Genomic DNA, 18,185 nt, shown 5'->3' on the forward strand with positions numbered 1-18,185 from the left:
GGAACGGTGAGGAGAGTGCCAGGTGGAGGAGAAACACAGTTGGACACACAGGCAGACAGGGCAGGAGATGGGAGACAGACCTAGGGACAGTGAGAAAAAGACCCACCCAGATGGTGGGGGCCGGGGTGGAGTGAAGACAAGTCTCTAGGGAAGGGGGGGGCAGGAGTGAGATCGGTGGGGGCTGTGGCAGGGAGTGATACTCAGGTCCCAGGACCCCGCCTGGGCCACAGTCCCTATAGCCCCTGGTCCAGCAAACAGGGGCCCAGAGCAGGGGCCAGAGATGGGAGGCAGGGGGCAGAGGACTCTCCTTCTCCCAGCGGATGCTGGGCAGCAGGTCAGCAAGGGGGGCGTGGGGTCAGGGCACCCCAAGACACCCTCACAACCCAGGCAGGGTGCAGGGGTCGGCTCCTCCTGGAGAGTCGGGTGCTTCCCGCCCCTGCCTGTCTTCTCCTGGACAGTCTGCCTCGGCGGGCGTCCTCCAAACCAGACTCATCCACACGGCAGCAGGGGTCACCCCACTCCCTGCTCCCCAAACACAGGCGCAAAGGTTGGGAGATGGGAGGCGCAGTTGAAGTCAAAATCACAGATCCATTCATTAAAGGAAAAAAAGCGAAAATCCAAAAAAAAAAAAAAATCATGATAAAACAATGTGCAAATGATGAGGTGCCCCCAAATTGGGGGGGGGGGTGGGCGGCAGCTTGAGGGATAAACCATCAGAGCGTGCAATCGACGAGGACGAGTTTAAAAACAAAATACCAAAACCAACAAAAAATGGGGGGAAAAATAAAAAGCAGAGATCTGAAAATATCTTTAGGCCACAAGACGGGTTGGGTGGGCGGCAGGGCCGGAAGTCTTACCATCGGGAGGGGAGTCGTTGGCCAGCGAACCTCCTTCTCGCGGCCCTTTATCGTGAGCAATTTGACGCATGATTATCGCGTCTATGAAGGTGGCCGCTGTCAGGGTGGTCTTACCCAGAGAACGGAGCTCCAGTTCCTGGATGGAAAAGGGTTTACTTTGAGTCTTTTCCCGGTGCAGGTCCGCAGCCGAGGCGGGCGGCGCAGGCTGGTCCGGGCTGCTGTGGTGGGGTGCGAGGCTCTTTGCTGGGGTGCGGGCGATGGCCGTGTGGCTGGAGCCGGGGGGCGCCAGGGGCCGCGGCTCGGAGCCCTTGCTGGGGGAGGAGGCGGGCTCCAGCCCCGTGCGGGCTGGGGGCTTGGCAAGGAAGGCGTGGCCGGCGTCTGCACGGGGCCGCTCAGGCCGGGCGACCCTCGGGGCCTCCTTGGGCAGCAAGACGGGCTCCATGAGGGTGGGGTAGACCCCGTCGAGGGTGCCGCCCAGCGGACAGTGGGTGGTGGGTGGGAATGTGGCGGCCGGGCGGACAGGTGAGGAGGTGGAGGTGGACCTGCGGGAGGAGAGAAGGCGGTCAAGGGACTGCGGAAACCATCGCGGGGGGGCGGGCACGGGCCCAGGAGGCCAAGGCGGGGTCACTCCCCTCTCACTTCAGCACCCCGAAGGGTCTCCACTGCCCTGGAATAAACCTGCCCTCCCGACCCGGCTGAGAGGCCCTGCCGTGCGTGCACGGCCGTACCAACGGCATGCATTCACCCGCTCATTTATTCACCGTCTCCATCGGTCCCAGACTTTCTACTGAACGCCTGCTTTGTGTCAGGCACCGTTCCAGAAACTGCTCTAGACGTTGAGGAATATAGCGGCAAACAGACAAAGCACCTTACGCTCCAGCTGAGCAGACCGTATGCAAGGCCACAGAGAAAGTGCACCCCGTCAGAGTGTGGCTCTCAGAGTCGGGGTGAACAGAGAACGGAAGCCGGCAGGGGCTGGCAGGTGAGCCGCGGGCTGCTCAGGGCATGACGGAAAGGAGGAGCCACGTGGACAGTGGGAACAGCAAAGGCAAAGGCCCCAAGAATGCTCGGGGAACGGGAGATGGGGTATTAGAGGAGAAGGCAGCAGGGCCCCCGGCTCTCCCACCCCGGCCACCAGAGGCCACACAGGGCTCCCTGGGATGCCTGTCTGGCCATGTGCCTGGAGTGCTCTCCAGCACCCCGCCCCAGCACTGCCGCTCTTGAGGGTCACGTGCCTCTTCCTCCAAGCAGCCTTCCCTGATTGCTGTCTGGTCTAGGCCCTAAGATAAGCCCCAGGAGGGCAGGGCTTGCATCACGGTGTCCCCCACACCCCACACAGGTCAGCTAGGAAAAAGGAATGCACAAACGTATACTCTGTGATCTTCACAGGGTAAATGTAATTATCCCTGCTTCACAGATGAGGACACTGGCGCTTGGATGCGAACTGGCCAACTCCAGCCCTCGGGGCCTCTCTGTCAAGCCCAGTGTCTCCATGAGGAAGCGCCCTGCCCTTCACTAACCCTCACTCCAGCTGCCAGTGGGAAAGGCCCGACCGCCCCGTGATGGTTTCTAATCGGCTTATTGCTGGTGTGGAGAAACAGCCGGCCTTTGTGCATGAGCAATAACCACGCTCCAAGTCAGCCAGGTGCTTCTGTTTCGTGTAACTGCTGTCTATCTGAGTCAGGGAGGACAAAACCAATGCTTTTGGGAAACGAGGTTGTCATTTTTCCTAATTGGAATGGTGGCTGGGTGGTGAGTATGATTTAGGGCAGCCAAATGGGGGGAGGGTACTTGTATGAACGGAAACTTCACCTTGGAAGAAGCACCTGCCTCCGAACAGGACCCTGGGCAGGGAGGGGCACCGGGGAAGCTCCCTCCCCTGCATTAGGCAGCTCTGCCCCCAGTCCTTGTGGGGGGGGATGTCACTGGAGGGGACTTGGGCCCCTTGTGAGAGTGAGTGGACTGTGGGGGGCACACATGGGACCTACAGAGCCTCCCCCATCTTAAGAGAACCCCTAGGTTTTCTCCAGGCAAGATGGACACCATCTCCTTCCTGAAGGGCCCTGTTGAAGTCGAGGGAGGACCAAGAGGAGTCTCTCCCCATAGCCCTCTCTTGTCTGACCCTCTCCTCTCCACAGACTCTATCCTTGAACCCAACAACCTACCACCTACTCATCCATCCCCCCACCAAACTGCCACCCATCCGTCCAACTCACCATCTACCCATTCTTCTACCAATCCATCCACCTGCCCACCCACCCCACCACCTACCCATCTACCCATCCATCCATCCATCCACTACCTACTCACTTCTCACTCAACCTACATCCAGTTACGCACCCACCCCCTGGGCAGGGAGGGGCGCCGGGGAAGCTCCCTTCCCCGCATCAGGCACATTCTCGGCGCCTTTGCCTTTGATATTCCCACTGTCCGCGTGGCTCCTTCATTCCTTCATTAGGCGCATCCATGCCCTCCATCCATCCATCCACTCACCTCACCTACCCAGACCCTGACCCAGCCACCCACTGTCACGTCTACCCACCCACCTACCTGTTCATCCAGCCCAGCCACTGTCCACACACCACCCACCCGCCTACCACCTGTCATCTACGCACCTACCCACTCAATAGTCCATTTGTCTCTCCACCTACCCATCCCTGTAACCCAATCTTCCATCCACCTTCCTCCCAAGTAACTGCCCGTTCACCCAGCCACCCACCCATCCATTCTCCCTCTCCCCTGTCCCCTCCCTTGTGCCAACCTGGCCCACCTCAGGACCGTGGGTGTGCTGGGCTCCACGGAGGTGATGATGCCCTTCATGCCCGTGTTGTGCAGCACGCTAGGTCTCTGCTGGATGGCGTCCTGGCTCCGGGGTGAGATGGGCGAGTGCTGGTGGGAGTGGGAGTGGGAGGCGGGGCGGCTGCCGCTGCCGCCCCCACCCCCACCTCCGCCGCCGCCACTGCTCTGCTCTGTACCTGGTGGGGACAGGCTGCGGCGTCAGGGGGGCAGGCCTCACGTGGCCCACGAGGACCCCCAGAGGCTGGGGCAGGGACCTCTGACGCCCTACCGGGTCTCCAGATGGGCGCGTGCTCCACCGTGGCGGTGGACGTGAGGATGGACTTCTCGCGCTCCCGGTCTCGGTCCCGCTCCCGCTCCCTCTCGGACGCGGAGGTGGCGGAGGGTTTTGTCAAGTGAGTGGGGCCCCCTGGCAACCAAAAGTCCTGCGGTTCAGTCCAGCGCTCAGGGCGGGTCTGGATTTGTCCTCTGGGGTGGACAGAGGACACCCGGCCACCTTCCTTGGACGCCAGGATCCCAAACCCAGGACGGGGGCGGGGGTGTTACCTGGGGAGAGCGGGGAGCTGCTGAGCCGGCTGCTGAAGTGCTGGGGTGCTGTGGGGAGGTAGGCGAGGCGGTCCATGGCGGTGGCGGGCGTGCCTGGTGTTGGGGGCACCAGCACGGGGAGGTGTGGCACTTGGGACAGGTCGATGATGCCTGCCGGAGGAGGTGGGGGCGGGGGTTGCAGGAGGGGCAGGGGGGGCCGGGCCACCTGCTGGCTGGACCGCCCCATCAGCTGGAGCGCAGGGTGCCCTCGTGAGCCGGAGCACTCCCTCCTGCTGCTGAGCACCAGCCCCCTCGGGCCCTCTTCTGAATGCCAGGCTCTCCCAGTCCCACCTCCCCTTGGCTCCCGAGCCCAGGAACGGCCGTGTCCTGCTGCTGGCGTCCCTGCATTACCTCAGCATGCTCTTCCTGCTCTTCCAGCCCCTCACCCCATACAATCAGTTCCCCGTACTCAGTCCTCACCGTCTGAAATACCTAGCATGACTGGTCCTTCCAAACGGACCCTAACTGGGACTTGGTCGTGCCAGAAGAACATTCCAAAAGTATTTCCAGACGACGAATTTAATGCACTTACAAAGCAACCACAGGCTGTTTGCAAGTCAATGGAACCAGAAATACAAACAGCCTCCTATTTCGATCCTTTTTTTTTTTTTTAAAATGCCAAGGACCCCATACACCAAGAGTACGCAGAGACCAGTGCACACCTCCCGTGTGTGCATCCAGGATGCACGCGGCTACCAGACACACACCACTCTCCACCACCTGCCAGGTCTGTGCGCTCAGGGCGCTCACACCGCCCAGACCTCTAAGCGCACCACACTCCACCACCTCAACCAGCACACCCGTGTCCTTGGCACCATCGAGCGGGCCCGGGCAGTCGAGGACTAGGGCCGATTCTGGAAGGGAAGGGTCTGCCCACGCACTTGCCAGCAAGCGCCCAGCCCCACCCACCTCGAGGGCCGGTGGCATAGTTGAGTGCCAGTGAGGACTCGCGGGGCGACAGGCCCCTCAGCATGTCAGCTCGCTGGGCCATGGCGGTGGCCGCGTTGTGGTGCATCTGCTGCGAGGTGATGTAATCGTTGATGATTGTCTGGCGGTTCTCCAGCGCTGCCGTGTCAGGGTAGCCGCGGATGAGGTACGGTGGGTATAGGTGGGGGTAGGTGGGGTTGGGGGCCAGGTGTCGGGGCAGGTAATAGGCAGCGGCTGCAGGGAGGAGACGCGAAGGTCAGGCTGCCCCCCACTCCTATATCTGACAGCTTCTTCCCAAAACGCTCCCCACAACACAGAACTGAGGGCCTGGACATAGAAAAGCCCTTGCTCCCCAAAACACACGGGGGTACCTTCTACTGATAATGTTATTCAGATCGAAGTTCCCCCAAACAAAGGGCATCCAAAATGCAGATCACTAAGATACCTATGGGATGCATCCTTCTAAACAGATTTTCAGACCATGTCCATCTGAGGAACACTCAACACTTCAGCCCTCTTTTGATACATTTGCAATTTTAAAAGCACTGGTAAGTTCTGCAGGAAAAGAAAACCACTGAAAAATATTTAACTCTGTATGTCCCTCAGACTCCTAAGAGAACCTCTGTTCTAACCTAAACCGTTCGCACGATTACTGGGTCTCTCCACCCCGACACCTGCTTCCCCATCTAGCAGAGCCTAGTTGATGCCTGAGGCATCCTTGCGCTGACACTGACGAAGCCCCTGACCCCCTGCTGCGGGGTTCTGTGGGTCCAGGACAATCACCTGCATCCAGAGGGATTCCGCGGGGTATGGAGGCGGGATCGAAGGCCAGTGGGATGTGGCCACGGTACAGGTCCACACCACTCACGCCCCGAAGCAGGTGCTCGTAGGGCGAGATGGGGTGGGGGTGGTGCTCAGGCACGGCGCTGTGAGGGGACTTGGCAATCTCACGGGGCGTCGACGTCAGCTTTCGATCCTGGGATGCCTTGCTAGATGAGAGGCTGCCTGTGGGGACAGGCCGGGGGGGTTAGCATCGGACCACTTTGCCAGGACTGTCACAGCCCCTTACACAGGGGCCACCGAGGCCAGGGTTTGCGGGAGGCCATCTGAGGATGGGCTCTCTGGGATCTGGGGACCAGGACTCTTCCTTCACCTGTTCCGTTGTCTCAACTCCTGTGTTCTTTCATTGACTCATTTGCTTCTGTGTTTTTGTTCTTTTAAAAAATTCACTCACTCATGCTCTCATTTGTTCCCTTGTTCATTCATTCATTCAAGCAATCAAAAAATATTTATGGAGCCTCCACCCCACGCCAAGCACTGCTCTAAGAGCTGGAGCCACCCCAGTGAACAAAACAGGCAGGAAACCCGGCCCACATGGAGCAGACACTTAATGCTGGAGAAGGGTGATAAGCTAGTCTTCAAACGAGAATTTCTGAGTGATAAATGCTCCAGAGAAAATTTAAAATGTGACCAGAATAGTGGGGGAGGGTCCTAAAAGCCTCCCCAAGAATGTGACTTTGCACAGAGACCTGAAGGACAAAAAGAAATCATTTAGATAATGATCTGAAAGTGGGGGAGGTTTCAGGCAGAGGGAACAGCAGGTGCAAAGGCCCTGAGCAAAGTCAAGGAACAGAGAGGAGGAAGCCGGCTCACTGAGCCTGGGGTGGATAAAGGAACATGGGGACAGTGAGATGCGGCGTGGGCAGGGCCGGGTCCTACAGACTCCCCTGGCCATGGCGAGAAGTCACCAGAAAGATTTAAGCAGAAGAGTGGCATGATTTGGTGTGAGCTTTGCAAAGGACAATTCTGGCTGCGTTTGGGGTGCAGATTATAGCAGGACAGGAGGGGAGTCGGGGAGGCCAGGTGGGAAATCATGGTGGTCTGGAGGTGGCAGGGAGGCAAAGATAATTCTGAGTATAATTTGGGGGCAGAAGCCACGGGTCAGGCAGGTGGAAGGTATGTGGTGGCCCTGAGGGTGCCGCCAGTTTCCAGCCTAAGCTGAGGTCGGTGGGGAGGCAGTTTCCTGAGCCGGGGAGTCCACCCAGTGCCCATCCCCCACCCCGCACCCCACGCACCCTCCTGCAGGCGCGGGGTGGGTTCCCGCGTGGTCACCGGCGAGCCGCGTGGGAGGTGGCCGGCGAAAGGTGCCCCGTGCTCCTCGTAGGTCAGGGGGCTCTGGCGCGGCTTGCCCAGCTCGGGCACGATGACCGGGGCCCCCCGGGTGATGGAGCCCCCAGAGCTGCCGGCCGCCCCCGGCCGGCTCTTCAGGCTCTCCTCGTAGCAGGCGCGCTCCAGCGCCCGGGCGTCGGCCATCACGTCCAGCGGGTGCACGGGCGGGAACGTGCGGCCGGGGCTGCCGATGATGGAGCGCACGTCATGCTTTTTGGAGCCGGCAGAGGATGTGCCAGGGTCATACTTGAGCGGGGTGCCCTGGGGAGAAGGGGGAAGCACCGGCTACGTAACCGCGGAGCCTCCGTTTCGCAGCCATAAAACGGGAGCGATGTTTCAACATCTCCAGGGGCAGGGGGACAAAGGGCTTTGCTAAACCTAAGATCAGCACACATGTCACTGCCCCGCCTCCCCCGTCCTGGCCCCCAGAGCCACCTGGGGGGACGGCTGCAGAAGGGGCACAAAGTTCACAGGTCAGCCCTCCCTGGAGCAAGTGGGGGACCCTCTGTTGGCCCCTGAAGCCTCAGCATCCCCACATGGGGACAACCTCCCCCCATCAGGCTGCGACTCCACGGCCCACTCAATACCACTCCAGAAAATTCAGCAGCAAAACCCACTTCCACCGCCTGGGGCCCAAGGCTCAGAGGTCAGGGCTGAGGTTTGTTTGCTCTCTGGCCAGAAGGGGCAGCTGAAGAAACAGGGGGTCATGGACCAGAGCACAACCTGGCCACCTGGGAGAAGCCCCTGCCCTGTTGACACAGGCTTGGGAACCCGGGGTAGAGTGGGGCCCTGTGTCTCTAGTGATGGAGCTCGGAGTTCATGCACGAATGTTTTAATTAAAGCAGGGAAACACCCTGCTTTTAAGAATGCTGTAGAATCAGGCTGGCCTCCCTCTTGGATCCATGGGGAACTCCCGCCCAGAGGCTGAGAGCCAAACCTGGCGTTGGATAATTTCCCCACGGCTTCTCCCGGCACTATGAACCTTGACCCCAGCTGTGATGCCCTCCCTGGATGCCCTCCCCAGTACTGTCTGCCTCGTAGCCAAGCAGCCCCTGGGATGGTTCCCACTCTCCCTCCTCATTCCATCAGGCCACTTCTGACCACGGGAAGGGACAGTGGCCCTTGTGCGGTTTCCACTGGCCAGCTCCTAACACAGTTGGAGCTGGTCATGCCCTACCAGGCTGGGGCCTCCTGGGGGGCGGGGGCCGGGGCCGGGGGAGTACAGCCTGCTGGTGGGGGGAAGGGGACGCCAAGAAGCAAAGATGTTGCAGATTTAGGCACGTCTGGACTTGAGGTTCATAACTGCCATTCACTTGCTGTGTGACCCTGGGCAAGTCACTTAACGTCCCTGAACCTCATTTATGCACCAATACAACGAGAACAGTAAGAGAACTACCTCAGAGCGTGGTTGCGGGGGCTAAACAGGGCAGGATGCCCAGTGCTCAGGCAGCACCTGGCCCCCAACAGAAATCCAATCAGCAGCAGCCGTTTATTTCTATGGTTAGCTCTGGGACTTTGGCAGGCTGCTTGAACTCCCTGCACCTCAGTTTCTCCATCTGAACAATGGGGATAATGGGTGTGAACCTCACAGGAGCAGAAATACAATCAAAGGAGCTCAGTAACGAGCAGCTGTGTCATCCCGGGCAAGGTACCCACGGAGTCGGAGCCTCAGTTTCCCCACTGGTAGAGGCCAGAGCAGCGGCTAACGGCCGCCCCCACAGCATCCTGGCCCGGCGTCCTTACCTGCGTGATGGAGCCCTCCTTGAGCGGCCGCGGGGCCAGGGGCAGCTCGGGCGTGCGCCTCAACTCCTCTCGCGGAATCTCGTGGATGGAGCGGCCGGCCTCCTTCACCGTGGCCACCAGCCCCTCATGGGCCGGCTTCAGCTTCAGGGGCCCCAGGGCCTCCAGGGGTCGGGCCTTGTAGGCCTCGGCCAGGTCCCGCGGGGGCGGCGGGGGCGGCGGGGGCGTGCCCTCGCGTTTCAGGAGCTTGGCCTCCCGGCGGAGGTAGTCTTCCTGGGCCTCCACGTAGGACCGCGGAATCCCTGCCAAGGAGGACAGGGTGCTGACCCTCGACTCCACCCCCACTGTGCCCGTTCTAACCTGGGGTCTCCACACACCAGTGACTCCGGAGCCAGACTACCTAGGATCAAGTCCTCACTCGCTGTGGGACCTTGAGCACGTGACTGGACCTCTCTGAGCCTCAGTCCCTTCATATATAAAATAGGAGTGTTAACTCAAACACCTCACCAAGGCGTGCACGTTCGATGAGATGCTGTAGGCAGAAAGCGTAACAGGGGCCCATAGGAGCTGGCTCACCACGAGCAGCCAGGAGAATTTGGGTGGCATGGTAACAGCACCGCTAGAACTGCTAGTAAGTGAAGACACCAGTCCCACACCCTAACACGGGAGGAGCGCCTGGGTGAGCGGCAAGCCCAGAGCAGATGCTCAGTAACAAGGCCTGCGAGGGACAGGGCTGAGGGGCAGTATCCGGCTTTCTCCTGTTTTTCAGTAAGACAGGCCCTCGCTCTGCACTTCAACCCGCACCTGTACTGGCCACGCGCACGCGTCACACCCTGTCCCGCGGCCGGCACGCACCCCACCCCCTCCCATCGCGACGGCAGACATCTGCGTGCTGGCTGCGGCCGCCGTGAGGGCAGCGGGGGGCGGGCACCGTGGGGGCAGAGGGCGGGTGGCACCTTGTGTGATGGAGCCTCGGATATGGTGCTGCTCTTTGAGATGGTGGGGGCTGTGTCGCTCAGGCGGGATGGCGCGGCCCATGAGACCTTGGGGGAGGGGCAAGAGCGTCGTGGTTACGTGGGTCCCTCAGCCAGCCTCGGGCAGTGACAGGCGCTGGGGCTGGGGTCAGGGCCAGCCCTCCCAGCATGGGTCCCTTCGGCCGCTGACAGCCGTCCCCATGATGGTGGCGGTGGTGGCAGCCCTGGATCCAGCAAGCAATGTCCCAACTCCTGGGCCCTGCACTGCTTCTAGATTGAGCCTCAGCAAGACCTAGCCTCAGTTTACCTCTCTGGAAAATCAGGCGAACCATCCCACCACCTCCCTCTAGGGGGCACTGACAGATTCTCTCTCTCTCTGCTGCTCTAACCCACTTAACTGGGAGGCCCCCCAGAGCAGGTCCTAGGCCCTGGCATTGTGTGTCCGCCGGGGTAGGGAGCCAGGCAGGGCACCCACCTTCAATGCTGGCCGAGGAGATGGCCCTGCTCACGCGGCCCTCCATCATGTCATAGGTGCGCTTGGGGGCAGCCGTCTCATGCGGAGGTCCAGAGCTGCTCCTGCCGTCCTCCTTGGAGCACTGGGACACCGACATGCCACCTGGAAACCAGACCATGCTCGTGGTGAGGGGTGGCGGTCTGGTGCTTAGGGCCCCGTTCCAGCAAGCCCAGCTGAGCCCTCCCGAGGGAACCCACAGCCTGCAGGCCAGCCGGGGCCTCTCTCTCCAGTCTAGGGATTTAACAGATACCAAGGCTTCCTGCACCCTGAACCCCAACCCCCGGTCAGCTGTGTGCCTCTGACCACACACGGCCGCTGACTTGTGACACGAACACCAGTGCACACGTGTGTGTGAGCAGCAGAGTGGAAACAGACAGGCTGTGCACAACCATTTGGGTGTGAGTGTGCGCGTACACACACAGGCCTGGCCACCGAGAACGAAGTGAGGCCAGGGGCACAAATGGACCCGTGTGCCTGTCTGTGTCCACGTGCATACACGCACACACACATATGTGCGCTGTAGCAAGTCCACGTGAGGACAGAAAGGGGGCTGTCCACGGCAGACATGCCTGGCTGAGCCAGGAGGAACCTCGGGCTGTGCACCCTGGCCCCCCAGACAGGCTGAGGGTCTGAACGCCGGGAGGCAGTTCTTGAGGAGAGCAAGGCCTGGCCTCACCCAGCAGGCTGGGGCTCCTCCAGGGGCCTCTCCTCCCCCAGAGCAGCAGAAGGAAGCTCCCCAGGGCCCCAGTCCTGCCCCTCGAGGACAACAGGTTCTCCCCCTCTTGTTACTTCTCCAGGTCTGCTCCACAGGCTACAAAGCGGCGGCCTACAGACATGCTGGGTTGTGGCTCTAAATTTTTTTCAGAATTGCTGACATTTAAACACTGAGATTTCAGATCAAAACGGAAAAAAACATAAATATATATATATGTATGTATATATATGTATATATGGAGAGATGAGAAGTGTAGCCGGGGGGCTCACACCCATACAGAGCGACAAGAGCCACTGTCCAGGCTGCCAGGGCGCCCCCCCCCACCACCCCCCTAACCACCCGGCTCCAGGAAGCATGGGAGGGATAAGAAGCCCTGGTGCAAACGCCCTCTACAGATGAGAGCTCGAGGACGGGTGTGGGGACCTGAGCTGAGGCTGTGCTCATCCTGCCCGTACGCCTTGACTGCAGGCCCCTCAGCCACGTACCAAGGCTGGCGCCCAAGACACAGCCGCTAGCCTGACCCTCAGCTACATGGTACCACCTCCACTTCCCAGGAGCGAGGGCGCAGGGGGCATGGGCAGAGGCAGACAAAGAGGAGAAAAGGTGTCCGCTCATCAGAGGAGAAGCAATGTAGGGCCCTGCAGGGCCAGCCCCCAAGAGGGGTGCCCATGAGCTGCGTTCCGTTCCAGAGCCCTAGGCGCCCAAGGATGCTGGGAAACTCACATCCTGGCTCTGTCCTTCCTTAACCGCCCCCCCCCACCCCACCCGTGCAGGGCTCCTTGGTTGTGGAACCTGAACCCAGGAGGGTAGACGGGGCAAGAGGCAAGGAGAGGGGGAGGGTCACTCTGGTCGTCACACCCTGGTGGCCACCCATGGGCTACCAATTAGAGCACAGCGTTGGCCAGAAGTGCTGGGCCTCAGTTTCCCCCACTATGCTTCCAGCAAGGCAGGCCAACCCTTCCCTGCTGCTGGCTTACATACTTGCAGGGATAGGCAGATCACCACCTCTCTGGTTGTGCTTCATGCTGTCACCCAGCCCTCACTCCCTGTGCAGCCACCTCCATGGGCCAAACATCCTCCTCCCTGATCCCAAGCCTCCTTGTCTCTCAAGGGGCCACGAGGGTGGCCACACAGGACCACTGGCTGTCCCCGTACATGGCGATAAAATGCAATAAAATGCTTCGCCCGGTTCTTGACCACTCAGGCCGATGGGAGGGGCACAAACTCCCCAGATCTGTTTTCCACAGACATCTGGCTGCCTTTTACCCTGACCGTGTTTTTCTGGACCCTCCTCTCTTGACCAACTCCAGAAACACCAAAGCCTGGGGTTCGGTGGACAAACCATGCTGGAGGAGTGGGTTTCCACGACTCAGAGTTCACAGGGGACTTCCTATTTGCATCTTGTGTGGGTGTCCTGAGAGCTCTCTGAGGGGGGCTTCATCCGCTGTGCTCCCCCTAAATACCCCGGGGTGTGCCCCCGTCAACCCTCCACATAAAGATGCTTTCCTAGGCACCAAAGACTCTGCAGATGGGGAGGAAAAAGGCTGCCCCCCCAAGCCCCGCGAGGCTGTTCACAATAGCACTCACCCTCGTAGGACAGGACGTGGCCCTTCTTGCCCTCGTAGATGACGTGGCCCTTGGGCAGGCTGTCCTCCCGGCTGCGGTCCAGGCGACTGGGGCTGTCCTCACCGATGATCCTGGTGATGGTGCCTTTGTAGAGGACGTCGGCCGGAGTGCCCTGGAGGCGCAGAGGGGGTGAGCGCCCGGCAGGCTCCGGCAGGCTCCACCCGGGGACCCCCTTGCGCTCACCAGGCATGACGCGGGCATGACCAGCAGACCTACACGGGTCCCTCCAGCTCCACACACTCACACACATGCTCACATGTGCCAGGCCCACCAGTGCACACGTGTGTTCATCCACATGCTGCTTCAAAGGGGGAGACGCAACCACACAGAACACCAGGTCACAGCTTACTGAGCACCCACGGTGTAAGAGAAACCACTTGAAGCCCCTTATATATATTCGCTCATTTAATCCTAAGACAGGTCCTATCACCATTCCTGTTTCAAGGGGGAGACTGAGGCGCTGAGCGCTAGGTGACTTCATCCAGGGGCACAGCTGGGACTGGAACCCAGGCAGTCCAGCCCTGGAGTCTGTGTTCCAACCTGTCCCGTGTGGGTTTTACCTTCTCAGAGCCCTGACATTTAACTACTGACGATAACTAACAGGGGTGCTGAGATGTGGCCCCCGTGCTGTGCCGATGAACGTGGGCCATGCACCCCTATTTCCCAAGACCAGGGGTTCTCAACCTCGACACTCTGCCATGGGGGGGGCCAGTTGCTTCTTTGTTGTGGGTGCTGTCCTGGGCATCCCTGGCCTGCACCCACTGGACGCCAGAGCTACCCTGTGTCCCCCCAATCTGCCCCCTCCAAGGTGTAACAAAGATGTCCCTAGACATTACCCGATGTCCTCTAGGCGGCAAAATTGCCCACAATGGAAAACCACTACCTAAGAGAGTGAGCTCCCTAGTGGGGGAGGTATTCAAGCAGAAAGAAAACAGTCACGTGGAATAGCATCCTGCCTTGGGCAACTTCCAAGAACATGAGTGTGGGGATCAGAATCTGCATCTGGAGTCAGACTGATGGATGGCAAATAGCAGCTTTACCAGCAAGTTGCTGTGTGACCTCTGTCAAATCACGTTCCCTCTCTGAGCCTATACATCTGTACATCTACAGAATGGAAATAATCCCTGCATCTACGATTCTTAAAGGCACTTGGCATAGATAAGCTGTCCCCAACTCAAGATGTTTATGATTCCATGAGCCGTTTCACATATGTGGGGGTCCCTCTGTGTGCCCAGCCCTGGACCAGTGGACCCCAAGTCTCCCCGTGGGAACTCCTCTGCTGAGAAACATCCCCCTGTGGGGTAAGAGCAACAGCTAGCAACCCCCTGGACCTCTACTGCAGATCCTGACTGGCGAGGAGACGGACAGCAAGACACTGAACGCAGACAGGCTCCCCCCGACTTCTCACAGCAGCACACGCATGGTGTGTGCCCTTGGGGACAATACACCGGACAGGCTCGTGCGTGCCTGGAGACTGTTGGCCTGAGGCCTATTTCAAGGCCGAGCAGCCTCAGGGTGCGGCCCTGACGAACGTCACTCCCAGGGCGGGTGGGAGCACTGGGGAGCAGAGAGTGTTGGGGCTTCCTCGAGTGCCCGCCGGGTTCGAGGATGTGTGTGTCTGTCTGAGCGCACGCGTGCGTGTGGCCTGGGCATGATTTAATCACCACCCGATTGCAGGTCGGTGGGGAAGTCGGACTCCCATGCATTTTGGCAGCTACCACCCTCTGCCAGAGACAACTGAAGGGGTGTGAGTGACCGAGATGGTGTGGGTCCAGGTGCCTGGAAACCTGGGGCAGAAGGTGCCTAGGAACTGCAGATGTCAGCCTTCGATCACCAATGCCTCCACAGAAAGACCCTGCGAGCAGCTGCTCTTACTAGAGAGACCGTCCCCTGCTTGAGTGCGTGCCACCGTGGGGACCTGAATACCTTGGCCTGACTTTTGCCCGAGGTACCTGTTCTTTGCACTCAGCGAAGCCGCCTCCAAAAGCCTGTTATTTCAAAATCTACAGCTTTCTCCTCTGTGGTGTGATCTGAGGCCACCGCGGTCAAAGACACCTCACCGCGGGCCAGCCTATGGCCTGACGCTCCGCCGTTAACGTGCGTGTGGGCGGGGCAGGGTGTGCATGACTGTGGATGTCCGTGTGTCTCCCGGTCTGTGCGCCTGCGTGTCTGTTTTTCCACATGCTCTGTGTCTGCACTGTGTCCACGTGTGTGTGTCTGTGCGTGTGTCCGTGTACGCAAGCGTGTCTGGGCACGCACACCTGCGTGTTCTGGCTCCTCGTTCTCTGGCACGATGTTCTAGAGCCAGACACAGCTGGGCACAAAACTCTGGGTCCACTACTTACTAGCTACGTGACCTCAGGTTTAACCTCTGAGCTTCGGTCTTCTTATCTACAAAACGAGCCATAATAGCATGGACTCTGGGCCAGTGTAAAGTGTCTTGTCTGGAGCTGGGTGGAAGGGAAGATAAGAAAGCCAGGGTGTTAACGACTCCAGGAGGTGATGGAGCCACACTTCCTGCTCGCTGGCCAGCGAGGAGAGTTTAACGGGCCCCAGATGTGCGGGGAGCCCCCCCCTCGGTCGGGTAGAGAACTGATCCCCGCTCCCTGACACCAGAGGGCCTCGTGATCGGCTCGCCCTGCAAGGACTGGGAGGGGGCGGACGTCATCTCGCCCTCCCTGCTGCAGAGGTGAACGTGGCTGCGATGCCGGACTGCGGCCCAACACCACAAGGTCAAGGCTAGCACAAGACGAATCCTTTGTTTTCTGGGACTGAAGTCAAAACCAGGGTGGATGAGGACGGCACACGAGGGGCCACAGGAGTGGGGGCCGGCTCCACCAGGGTGCAGAGCACCTGCCCGCTGACACCCCGAAGGGAGTCCCCCTCCTGCTCCAGGCACCATGGCCCCTCGCTGGTCCTTGCCCGTGTCAGAGATGCTCCCACGTGCTATCCCCCGAACCGGGAATGCTGTTCCCCGAGACTCCTGTGGGGCTCACCCCCAAGAAATCTCCCCCACTGGCCTGGGTGGCCCCGGGCGTTCTTAATCGCAGAGGCTTACTCCATCGGAAGCACCGGATCCTCTGAAGCCATCAGCCCAGTTCTGACCGGTCTGTGTATCTCGGGCCACCTGCTGCTTGACCGTCAGCGCCTCGCAAGGGGCGCCTTGTGTGTGACGCTCGGCACCTGATGTGCCTGGCTCCAAGCGGACAAATGAGCAGAGCATGAGCTCCTATCGCCAGGACATCGCCCTAGCCACCAAGACCGGGGCCGCACAGTGACGCCAGAGGAAACAAATGGGCTGGCCCACCGCTCTGCGGCGGTCAGGGCCGCATCTGGAGCCCCGGCCCGCTGGTCCCCCCCTCCTCCCTGAGGCGGGGCCCCAGGACACCTACGTGGGTGATGGAGCCGCGGTAGGTGATGGGGCTCTCGGAAGGCACCCGCGTGCTGGGGATGCCCTTGGTGATGCTTCCTCCTGGAACCGAGCCCAGGGATGTCCCTAAAAGACACGAGACATGGGGCATAAAGGGTGTCTGCAACCCCTTCCCAGGGGACGGTGCTCCTGACCTGCAAGGCCCCCTTGGTGTCTCAACGCAGAGGACCCCCTGCCCCTAAATGGGTGAACCATCAGGAAGACGGGCTTCTGGACCTTCTGGGAGCGGACAATGCTCAGCAGATTTTGGATAAAAGATCCCGCTCCCGCCTAGACCCTCCTCCAAAGAGCAGAGGGGCAGCCGCTGGGGGTGCAGGGCAGACTCTAGGCCTCACGCCCACCCCTCATGCCCTCACCTCTCAGCACAGATGTCTCCTGGGCTGTGGGCACTCCCAGGCTCTCCGGTGGCCCAGCCTGGCCCCGTGGGGACAGCTGCTCCTGCTTCACTCCGCTGAAGGGTGCTGGGGATGGGCGAGGGCAGTGAGCCACCTGCCACTGGGACAGGGACTCGGAGGGAGGGCCCCCACCTAATCCTACCCAGGGGCGGAGGTCCGGCACTGCCGGGGATTTGGGAGTGCCACCCTCCCCGCAAGCTCAGGCCATGGTCCCAGCAGCCAAACTGCCTTCCCTCCTCCCCCCAACGTGGACAGCTGGAGCCAAACCTGGGCCGTCCAGGTAGGGGGGCGCGTAGATCCTTACCCAGCTTCTTGGGGTCCATGGCGAGCGGCAGCCCCATGGTGATAGGGCCCACAGGGGCCTTGGCGTGCTCAGAGTATGGGACGTGGAGCTGCACCGACATGCCCTGCGAGGGGCAGAGGTCATGGGGTCACAGGGGCCCCCACAGTCCCTCCACCCCATGCCCAAGCCCAGCCAGAGTACCCTGACATCCCCTTCCACGAAAGCCCAAAAGGAGGGGAACCTCAGGATCACATGCAGGTCGGGGCACTGGGACTCAAGTCCCAGCCCTGCTGCTCAGCCGAGTGACCATGGACAAGTCCCTGGCTCTCCTGAGCCTCGGTCCCTTCACCTATGAAGTGGCCATCGTGATCTGGTATGGTTTAAAGGGAACGATGCACGCACGTGGGCTGGGACAGAGCAGACACCTTGCCCCGTCCCTCACCACACAGGTGGGTAGGTCAGGGAGGCCAAGGGACAGGTAGTCACAGACAGGCTCACCACGTGCTGTGTGTCTAGTCCATTCAATCTTCCATTTCACAGAAGGGAAACTGAGGCACAGAAAGCTTAGGTAATTTGCCCAAGGCCACACAGTCTGGTTGCAGAGCCCATGCTCTTGACTACTCCAGAGTCCCAAGGTCCCGAGTGCCTGGGACAAGCTCCAGCCAGCTCAGACCCCAACAGTGCTGTGCATAGAGATGACCCTGGCCCCTTGGGTGTCCAGTTCCCACCCAGCTATCACCGCTTCTGATGCCCCCATTTTATAGATGGAAAGACTGAACCCCCAAAAGAGAAAGGGGCTGTTCTCCGGGCACCAGGCCACACAGACGCTCCTGGGGAGGCCCTGGCCCTCCCGTCTCACCTGGGAGATAGCACTCATTTGCCTCTCGAGGACGCTGGGGTGCTTAGTGGAGGAGATGAGGGGCGGCGGGTTGGAGATGGTGGGTGGGCGTGGTAGCACAGGCCGGACACTGTCGTGGAGGCCCAGAGGCAGTGGGTGACCTGCAGGGCACATACCTGTCCATCACAGGGCCCCAGCAGTGGTCGTGCCCCTGCCAGACAGACCCCCCCAGGCAGGTCCCTGTCCCCACACGCCCCTCTCCTGCCCCTCCCATCTCTGTCCTGATGAGCTCCTGTGTCTTCAGGTCACATGCCACAACTCAGGGAAGCCTCCCTC

General features: G+C 60.4%; 1 protein-coding gene across 21 annotated transcripts in view; it reads right to left on the minus strand.

The window, feature by feature from the left end:
• The window catches only part of NCOR2 (nuclear receptor corepressor 2), a 211,888-nt gene that overhangs the window by 9,985 nt on the left and 183,718 nt on the right, over nt 1-18,185 (minus strand). For 13 of the 21 annotated variants that reach the window (XM_078061099.1, XM_078061098.1, XM_078061102.1 and 10 more), the window contains 15 exons: nt 17,871-18,010; nt 17,033-17,135; nt 16,690-16,794; nt 16,296-16,399; nt 12,865-13,015; nt 10,524-10,664; nt 10,031-10,117; nt 9,078-9,376; nt 7,241-7,595; nt 5,949-6,170; nt 5,148-5,399; nt 4,200-4,349; nt 3,925-4,062; nt 3,619-3,832; nt 858-1,399 (listed from right to left, as the gene is read on the minus strand). In XM_078061099.1, coding sequence (XP_077917225.1) covers nt 858-1,399; nt 3,619-3,832; nt 3,925-4,062; nt 4,200-4,349; nt 5,148-5,399; nt 5,949-6,170; nt 7,241-7,595; nt 9,078-9,376; nt 10,031-10,117; nt 10,524-10,664; nt 12,865-13,015; nt 16,296-16,399; nt 16,690-16,794; nt 17,033-17,135; nt 17,871-18,010 — 3,003 coding nt within the window. The remainder of the gene's footprint in view (nt 1-857; nt 1,400-3,618; nt 3,833-3,924; nt 4,063-4,199; nt 4,350-5,147; nt 5,400-5,948; nt 6,171-7,240; nt 7,596-9,077; nt 9,377-10,030; nt 10,118-10,523; nt 10,665-12,864; nt 13,016-16,295; nt 16,400-16,689; nt 16,795-17,032; nt 17,136-17,870; nt 18,011-18,185) is intronic. The other 8 variants (XM_078061110.1, XM_078061112.1, XM_078061111.1 and 5 more) reach the window with 3 other exon arrangements.

The sequence above is a fragment of the Halichoerus grypus genome, chromosome 13 (genome assembly GCF_964656455.1).
Source record: "Halichoerus grypus chromosome 13, mHalGry1.hap1.1, whole genome shotgun sequence".
NCBI classification, from domain to species: domain Eukaryota; kingdom Metazoa; phylum Chordata; class Mammalia; order Carnivora; family Phocidae; genus Halichoerus; species Halichoerus grypus.